Source organism: Seriola aureovittata, chromosome 15, assembly GCF_021018895.1.
Source record: "Seriola aureovittata isolate HTS-2021-v1 ecotype China chromosome 15, ASM2101889v1, whole genome shotgun sequence".
Taxonomy (NCBI): Eukaryota; Metazoa; Chordata; class Actinopteri; order Carangiformes; family Carangidae; genus Seriola; species Seriola aureovittata.
Window position 1 is genome coordinate 9,513,178 of NC_079378.1, and position 9,730 is coordinate 9,522,907.

Consider the following 9,730-nt stretch of genomic DNA (forward strand, 5'->3'; position numbering starts at 1 on the left):
TAGGGAAAGAATGCACACCTATTTTCCCATTTTTATGAGGTGCAAGAAAGGTTAAGAGGTGCCAGCATTTGAATGCGCCCAATTTTCCAAAACCCTTCGAGGTGTATAGTAGTTAAGTCACGAATTGAAAGGAAGACCTGATAATGATGGGTTATGGTGGGGTGAAGCTGTGAAGCCTGAATTAGTGGATAAATACATAGGCAAAGAGTTCAACACGTCATCAAAGAGCAGAGAACTGTTCCAAATATATAATTGCAGCTGACGATTACAAAAGCAATTATCACCTTCAAAAGAACAGTTCGTTACATCCCGTGGAACAGAGGCAAGAACTGATGCATTCCTTCTGGTGTGAAGCGAATTTCTCTGCACATTTGTGTGAGTGGGTGCGCTGGGCATACACGCATGTCCACGTGCATGTGGCAGCATGCTCCCTGGTCTTGACTTGCACCAGTTGACACCGCCATGCGCTTGTTAGGTGATGTTGTATGAAATCTGCATTCGGATCAGTGTGCTCGGTTCCTCATTGTGCAATGTCCTTATACACTCAAAGATATTAAACAAATAACTAACTCATATGACATAACAAAATTTCTTACAGTTGACAAATCTCTGTCGTCTCATATTATCATCATACGGCCCAACGTCAGTTACAGACATACATGGCTGTATGTACGTATGCGTATACGTGTGTTTTGACGTCCTCTGTTCAACCCCTACAGTGACTTATACTCCACTGTCAGTTTTCTCAGGAGCCCTCCCCCTGCAGGCTCCCAGCAATCAGCTGACTATCCTGTAACATAGCCCAGGGCTGAGTCAAGCAACAGATTGCCTCCTTCTCTTGTCATTAGTAAAGTGGGCATCAATCTTTCACGTTACAGGAGGCCTCATTCTCTGGCTTCTGAATAGATCTGTCTCCAGTGTTAACAGCTAATTGGCCCTGGCGCCAATGTAGCATTCAAGGTAGTCATTTAGGTACATTACAGGCGGAGGTTCTGAGGGCTTGGCAAGCCCAGAGAGAGGGAGGGAGGGAGGGAGGGAGCAGTGGGTGACATTGCTAAGATAATTTGATTCCAAGTCAAAACAATGGCATTATATGAAGTGTACAGAAATGTGTGTCTTATTAATATTTACAACGTGTCCCACTGGTTCGACAAGTCACTAGTCTTTCTGAGAAGAATGCAGTATTGTGCGCATGTGCATTTTTGAAAAGAGCATGTCCTTTTCCTGGATGAGGGCAGGTGACATATACTAGACAAAGCAGGGTTGAGGTGTAATTCAATATCATTGTTTATCAAATGTAAATGAATTCAAGTCATGAAGCCACAAAAATGAGTTAAACTGACTTTTTTAGACTGCACAACAGAGGAACACGGTTCATTTAACATTTGATTTTGCACTAATTTGCCATAATGGAATATGTATTGATATAGAATTGTAAAAAGTGGGTGTTGACAGGTGGAGTTACAGTTGTATCTGCTAACAATTATAACAAAGCATTTATTAATTGTTTATGCACTGCTCATATTGTAAATGCTAAACGGCTGAACTTCAAGTGTTACCCTTTAGACAACCAGTAAGTGGCCTGCAGTGTTTGTCCTGATCTAAGACGGCAACCATGTCAAGTAAATTTTATTTTGAGAAAGCCAAAATCACAAATTGGCCTCAAGGGGCATTCCAGTGTTTACAACAGCATCCATACTTCGACTCTTGTTTCAGATAAGCCATGTAATCACAACATCCCTGCTCCAAGTCCTCCTCTCGCTCTCTCCCCTCATGTCTAGTCACATTTCTACTGCGAGCCATTTAATAAAAGGCAAAAACATCCCAAAAAACATATTGTTCAGATTATGCACAGTGAATGATTTGATTTTATTTGATTTTATTTTTTTTTATTCTTTTTATCTACAGTAATGAGCCAGCTGTTATTTTTGTCTTCATCTTGACGGCTCCCAGGTCTTAAAGTAAAGTAAGGAAGAGTTCAACATAATAAAAGCAGCAAACTTCGAATACTGTATAGGATTATATAAATTTACATATTGTAACAGTACGGCAAAGTCACTAATCTTAGTGATGTAACCCCTCACATTTTAACATGTTCACTTCTTCAACTTTGTACCAACTAAGTATCATTATAGGTAGTAAAAAGTTGTGGTGTGATGGCATGAATGAGTGTTTTAATGGGAATGTAAATAGTGTATGAGTGCAGCCCAGCCTGCTGATTATCCCAACCAAACATTCCACCACTTCAAAGCTTCTGCTGTAATTACAATGCTCTGAGGTGTGCCCGACCCGCACACCCAGAGGCTTCTCAAGCCTCTATGTCTCTCACACACACACACACATATGTACTGTACAGGCATTCAAACAGTATACACACACACACACACACACACACACACACACACACACACACACACACCACACACACACACACACACACACACACACACACACACACACACACACACACACACAAACACACACACAAACATGCTCAGACAAATTGCTTTCGCTATTATCAGGCTTAAATGATATTATGGAAAGAAGGAAGTGGGATGTGTGGGTAATTTTGCTACACCCAGGAGAGCACCCCTCTCATACCCCTCCTCGTCCTTCTTCCTTCCTCCCTTCCTTCCTTCCTCCCTTCCTTCCTTCCTTCCTTCCCTTGCAAAATCCTCTTTGAAGCCATGGTCACACAAAGTTGCAGTCGCATTATTTGCATGTCTAAATGATATTTAACATGCATGTAGTACACAAGTGTTCACATGCAGTCAAAGTGCATCTCAGGGAACATCACCTCAGACTTGTGACTTGCGTTGATGGACTTGTTGATGGATGTGTGGATGAGGGCCAACATTTTGTTTGTGTTTAGAATATCTGTGACTAACAGCTTCCCCGTTCGACACACTTGCCAAGAATATTTTCTATTTTACTTCCTTACTCAATATTCTTCCTTATTAAACCCAACTCTGGTCACGCTGCCTCTTTTCACCTTTTGTCATCTGATTTCTCATCTGATAGATGGACCTGAAGCTGGATTTAAAAATAATAAAGTTTGACTGGGCGGATTTTTATGTTGACAATGAGATCAAATGCGGTGACAGTGAGGGAAAGAAAGAGAGGGTGGGCAGACTGAAGGAGCCTGATAAAGACAGAATAAAGAAAGACGGGATGCAAGGAAGGAAAGACGGAAGGTCAGGAGAAAGATGAAGGACAGGAATAAAACATTGATGAGGGAAGAGAAAGAAGACAGAAAGTAAAGAAGAAAGTAAAGAAGGAATGAAGGAAAAAATAAAGTGCAGTATGCGCGACTAAAGTTAGAAAGGATAAAAAAGTGCAAGAATGAAGACAGGAGGGAGTAGGGAACGAAACATGCCACTGACACTCAGCCAAGAAGGAGTTCTGACAAGGTGCCTGCAGGGCGTGTGGGCACAGCCAGAGAGAAGGAGAGATACAGGGATAGAGAGACAGAGAGAGCTAGAGAGAGAGGAATGGAGGGGGTGGAGGAGGATGGAGGTGGGGATCCTGAACAGAGCTGCAGAAAAAAAAAAAAAAAAAAAAAAAAAAAGGCAACAGTTTCTCCCCTGAGGAGTCAGTCCTTTCATCTGGCCGCTCACTGGCGCCTTCACAAACCTCTGATTGTCTGTGAAATAACCCCACTTTAATAAGGCTGCAGGAGCAGTCTCCTGGGAAATGAGTCCTGCTGCACAGTCTGACATAGCAGCTCAGGGCCTGCTGGCTACATGTAAAAATGCAGGGAAAAATCTGAGCATTTACTGTATATAAATCTATCCTCTGGGAAAAAAATAAAATAAAATAAATATATATATAGTGTGTGCTCTTTAAAGAACGGCTATATTAAAAAGGAAAAACTTGTGAATGTCTGTATTTTTACTTTCGCCTTCAGTAAGTTTTAAGGAAAACGATTCAATAAGCAGCTTATTCTTGCAGCAGTGGAGGCTGTAATAGTCCTGCACAGCTGTAGGCTGTGTATGACACAGCCACACTTACAAACACATTCTCTCACAGCATCCAACACTGACACTTACAGACATTGGAAGATTATGACTGTGGATCCGACCGTGTGATGTGAAATAGTGGTTAATTATCATTCAGAGGAAGGACGGATCTAATGAGCAACGGTCTGGGTGTTAAATATGAGCAATTAGGTGACAGATAAGAAATTAGTTAAACAAGCATGACCATGGGAAAAAATCTTAAGATAAGTGAAATATCCTTTCAGCTTAAAATATTTCTACCATCATCAAAGGACCGTTTCTTCGGATAAACTGCCGGAACAAGTGTAATGTTCTCCATCAGGAGTTGGGCACTTTCATCTGACATAACGTGAAATTGCCCATGGAAATATCCCAATGAGTTACTTCATGAGAATCACAATGAGTTACTTCATGTCTAATGTGCGTAGAAAATGGGACTGAATCATAGGACAAGAAGATGAATGAGTCGGCTACAGACATGGAGAGAGGCATGTGAATGTCTCATCCAGTTTATGTCCAGACACCAGCTGGACCGAGCTGAGGATTTTAAAAACTAAATCTGTAATTTAGCGAAGTAATATACTCTGTAATTTGAGTGTGACACCCTTCTTTTAATGCTGGACTGGCACAGCACATAACTGCATTGTTGGTTACAACTGGAAAGTCCCAATAAAGGGAAGAGCAAACTAATCAGAAGGAGAGATAAAGAAGAAAAAGGGATCAGTGTTTCGCCCCGGTATAATGCTCCATAATTATCCGCATGGGGCCCGTGTTTACACACGCAGTCTCATGAGGTTAGAGTTAGAGCTAATCCATTACTGAAGCTTAACATGTGATAATGTTGTGGCACAGCTATTATTGTTGCAGCCCATTTCCTTCATGTCATTTAATCAACCAATGAGGCGACATGAGGGCAACGCGTGTCATCTAGTTTTCAACAAAAAATCCTGATTTTCACCGAACAAAAGCTACAGTTACAGTCCTGTAAAGTGTTATTTAACACACATCTGGATTTTCTTTTTCACTTTGTTATGACACAAAACTGAACAGCTGTTGGCAGAGAACAACTGCTACTTATCTCAGTTGATATTAATTAAATAAAGAAAAAACCTTTCCAGTTTGATTTTTATTGTTACCTGCATTAGGGAGTGAAGACCTCCTCAAACCACCCCAGTGACCCTTGAGGACTTTTGCTGCATTCAAGTACAATGCGTAACCTTCTAAATCACACATTGAAAAAAAAACAAAAAAAACTGCAGAGTGGCTTGATTATAGAATAATAATAACAATAACAATGATCCTAATAATAATACTACTACTAATAATAATGATACATTTTGTAGGGTCTGATGCCCTTCACTCCTCAAAACAAAACAAGCGTCTTCTCTTTCCGACCGTCCCTGAAGGCAACATCTGCCCACTCATAAACATTTTGGGCGGCAGCGATTGGTCAAAGTTGAGCCGTGTCATTGTGATGCGTCTACATACTCCCACATACTACTTGACAGCTCCATAACATTGCGCTCGCCGGAGCCACTCTCACCTGGCTGCCGCAACTTTTGTCCCGCAGCTGCGCACGGAGTTCACCCGTTTTTGTTTTTGTTTTTTTTATTTTTCCTTTTTGATGGCCACTGAGGAGATGGCCGCCCAGGAGACCTCTAACGACCTGGGGTGCAATTCGTCCGAGGAGGACAGTACCAACCGTGCGGCCTTGGCAGAGGGGACGGCGGAGGAAAAGACATCTCCGGTGGCGCGACGGCATCATCCGTTCAGCGTGGAGGCGCTCATGTCCGGGAGGAAGACGGACAGCCGCGGCGGAGAGTCCACCTGCTGCGAACCGGAGGGACGTTCGGTGGCGGTGTCCCCCACGGGTTTGAACTCTCTGTATCTGTGTCGGGGGACGTGCAGTCCTCCCGGGGGAAGCCGAAAGAGCTTAACGGCGGCGCCTACGTCGCCGGTGAAGTCCGAGGCATCGGAGTCCGAGGACTGCGCATCCTGGGTCACCAACAGCGCGTTTCCCACACAGCCTCGTAAGTTTATCTCACATTCTGAAGTTACCTTTAAGTCTGAACAAGTATAGGCTGAATATGGACGGGACAAATTCTTCATTTATACTTATCATGTATCATGAGTTTACTGGATATGATTCTCCACAAGCTGCTGTAATGTTTCCTGTTGGAGAGAGTTCAAGAAAGGCATGAAGCCAGTAAACCAAGCAAAGTTAAAACAACAACTCTAAAATCAGTCAGCTGTTAATTGTGTGAGGAGGTAGGCGACCTCTAACACATACAAATATTTGTCTTGTTAATGAAAAGTTATATGATTAAAGTGTGTCCTGACATCCAACTATATCATCTTTAAGTTAAATAATTTCCTGTTTAAACTCAGCCATCAGTATGTGGCTCACAGGAAGGACACTCACAATCCACAATAAGGCAACAGGACTCAAATTCATACATTTACATATCAAACCCTCATTCTAAAATCTTCACTGTGTCTTCTCCCAGGTCATTCCAGTCCTTCCTGTCAGTTGAGGAAGCACAAGACCAACCGAAAGCCCCGCACCCCCTTCACCACGTCTCAGCTGCTGGCCCTGGAGAGGAAGTTCAGGCAGAAGCAGTACCTGTCCATCGCAGAGCGGGCCGAGTTCTCCTCCTCCTTGACCCTGACAGAGACCCAGGTGAAGATCTGGTTCCAGAATCGCCGGGCAAAAGCCAAGAGGCTCCAGGAGGCCGAGCTGGAGAAACTCAAGATGGCCGCTGACGCCAAGACGGTGGCAGTGGCGGCCGCGGCTGCTGGAGCTTTACGCCCTGGCTTTACTTTACCGCTGTCGCTGGGCGCCATGCAACTGTACGGACAGTCGTACTCCGCCTATCACCACCACCACCACCACCACCACAGACCCATACTGCCCATTTCACCTTTAGGACTGTATGCTGCTCCTCTGGGCTACAGCATGTACCACTTATCATAGAAATGGAAATACCTTTGATCTTTGGTGAAATGTCTTTCAGTGCATTTGCAAGGATTCCCAAAAAACGGACACAGAGGACGTGCGACTGACATTTTAAAAATCAGTGTTTATAATATATCCACTGCACAAGGAGTGCTTGAATCAACTTTCCGAGCACTTCAAGTCAAATTAGATTTTTTTTTTTTTTTTCCCCACAGCGAGGATGAAAAAAACGGTGTTCTCTTGCCCCTTTGGACTGACTGTTTACATGACTTATCTATAGGAGGAGGGGTGTTGCTGCCCAGCTGTTTATACTCTTCACTTGTTTACTCCTGCAATAATTGAGCTGGGCGAGCACTTGCACTGGGCACAATAATACAGACTACAACTCCATCTTTTCACCGAAGCCTTTTTTTTAATTATTTTTCCTTTCTTTTTAATACAGTGCCTCGTGTTGAATAGGGCCTTAATATCAAGACACTTTGTAGACCTCTGTGGGTGAATGAGTGTTTCAGCAACTCAGGCCAAATAAAACATATCACTGAAGCATTCGTTTCATTTCCCTTCTACTAAAGTGTCTGCCTTGGAAAAAAAAAAAAAAAGTCAAATTCAGGTTTGCGGTGTCGACGACACAGCGAGGTTTAACCCTCGGTATAATCATCCCAATGAAAACTTTACACTGCGTCAATTACAGCTTTGTTCATGTTTTATCTCTCTTAGCAATAAAAACATTTTCAACTCCCCCTCATTTCCTTTATAAAGTGTAGACATATTTATTCTCTTTTTGAAATACAGTGCTGGAAATGAATAGATGAATGCCTGATGTTGTGTATTTATGATGTAATATAGTACAAAATGTCTGACCAAAATTGTATTTATATTGTTCTTCCTCCTGAACGTCCCTTTGAAAGGGCCGACATTGTGCTATGCAGTTTTTTCCACCAATGTTTTATCATCCAAATGAACAAAACAACTGAAGCCTTTCAGACTGTTTCCCTTAAATAAATGACATTTAATTTTATGTATAGAAAAATAAAGTAGCAATATGTAAACGTGTGCATCTATACTCACTGAGGATCTTTCAAGAAAGTCACATTTTCAGTAGTTTACCATCGAAACCGAGCAGCTGTTTTGCATTTTTTTTTTCTTCTTGTGCAGATACAGCGGCTCTTGGTGCATGTTCGTGCTAACGCTCGTGTGTGTGTGTGTGTGTGTGTTTGTGTGGTTTTAATGCTGCGTCTGTGTTTCCCATCACACAGTGGTCAGTTCAAAGCAATGTTTGACAAACCATAAACGATATCCATAAATTATCCGGCTTCACAGATAGTTCCCGTTATTACTGAGCTGTCGTTTTACCACACTGGTCAAACTTTCTTTTTTTTTTTTTCTTTTCAAAGCTGAGTTACACTTTTATAATGATGCTTTGTTTATAGAGAAATACATTCTGTTGTGTTCCGGGCAGTCATTATCTCTGTATTTATGACCAAAACCGAGTTTCACTAGCAGTAACAACAGTAGCGTGAGAACTAACAACAGCATTTATCTCTGTAATAGGTGGGTGGGTTGACAATTGGGGATAAACAATCTGAAACTATTGACTGTTTTAATCTTTATGTTTCTAAATCTCACTAGCAGTGACATTTACGGTTTATTTAACTGGTAATAATCCATAATAATCTTTCACTTTGCTTGAGGGAGAGGTGTTAATTTGCATTTTTCATATATTCAGTATTCGCTTGCTCACTAACGAACAACTTAGCCTGTTAGAGGGGAACCTCACTCATTTGTTCCCTCTCTAATCCTCATCAGAATCATGTTCTTCCTGCCTCATTAAACTTAATATTAACGACCACTTTTGACTAAGGTTTGAATTAGCAGGAATTCCACCAGACCACTCCAGCTCGGTTTGTTATATAGCTGCAGGGTGAGTTTGGTGGCATGTGGGGGCGCTTTAAAAGAAAAAAAAAAAGAAAGAGGTGCCTGTACTTTGTTGCAATTATGAGAGCTGCTTACAACTTCCGTGTGACTTTGATGTGATGAGGAAATCATTTATTGGCAGCAGCATATTTATGAGGTTCCCTCTTTAATCAGAACAAGGCGGAGAGACCAGGGCAGGGCAGAGGGAGTAGCTTACATTGGCGAGCAATCAGCCTAATGAAGTGCAGATTGGTAGAAGTGGCTCGGTTGTGAAACATCCAGTTTGTGCTACTTACTGGAGGGGTGTTGTATTTCAGTGGTGAATTCAATAAATCCTGAGCGTTCTTGTTTGGAGGGGTTGTCATTAGCACTGGGGATCTGTGTTTGTCATTGTTGGTCGCTGTCGATCTGACAGTGAGTGGGCATGTTTGTGGCTTTGCATGTTTCCTTACAGACAACATGTGACTGGGCACTTCTCTATCTGCAAGCCATGTGCTTGTCTCCTACCTCCTCTAGTGGCTGTTTGTAGTATAGCACCATGGGGGAAAACTGGAACTGGAAATGAAGACTAACACACAGATTGTGCAGCAGGTTATCTTTGACAGTGCAGTTCTGTATCATACAGTAAAATGTGGATCCAGATGGAATTCCATACACTACTTAGCAGAGTCGCATCTGTGACATTCAAACTGCAGGACGTCTTTAGAGAAAACATGATTGGATGTTGTGATCGTACAAGCTTTGAAATGTCTGTCAAGAACCAGTCGTGTGTTTTATTCATTGTTTGGTTTTATTTTTTAAACAGGTCAATCTTATGTGTCCTACTTTCGCTCTTACCCACAATAACAGGGAGAAATTATTG

General features: G+C 42.2%; 1 protein-coding gene across 1 annotated transcript; it reads left to right on the plus strand.

Annotated features, from left to right (window-relative positions):
* The first annotated feature begins 5,131 nt into the window (after positions 1–5,131).
* Positions 5,132–9,251, plus strand: msx2b (muscle segment homeobox 2b). The gene is made up of 2 exons (XM_056396542.1): positions 5,132–6,028; positions 6,506–9,251. Exons 1-2 carry the CDS (start codon positions 5,623–5,625, stop codon positions 6,970–6,972), a joined length of 873 nt encoding a protein of 290 aa, XP_056252517.1. The 5' UTR covers positions 5,132–5,622; the 3' UTR covers positions 6,973–9,251.
* The last annotated feature ends 479 nt before the right edge of the window (positions 9,252–9,730 follow it).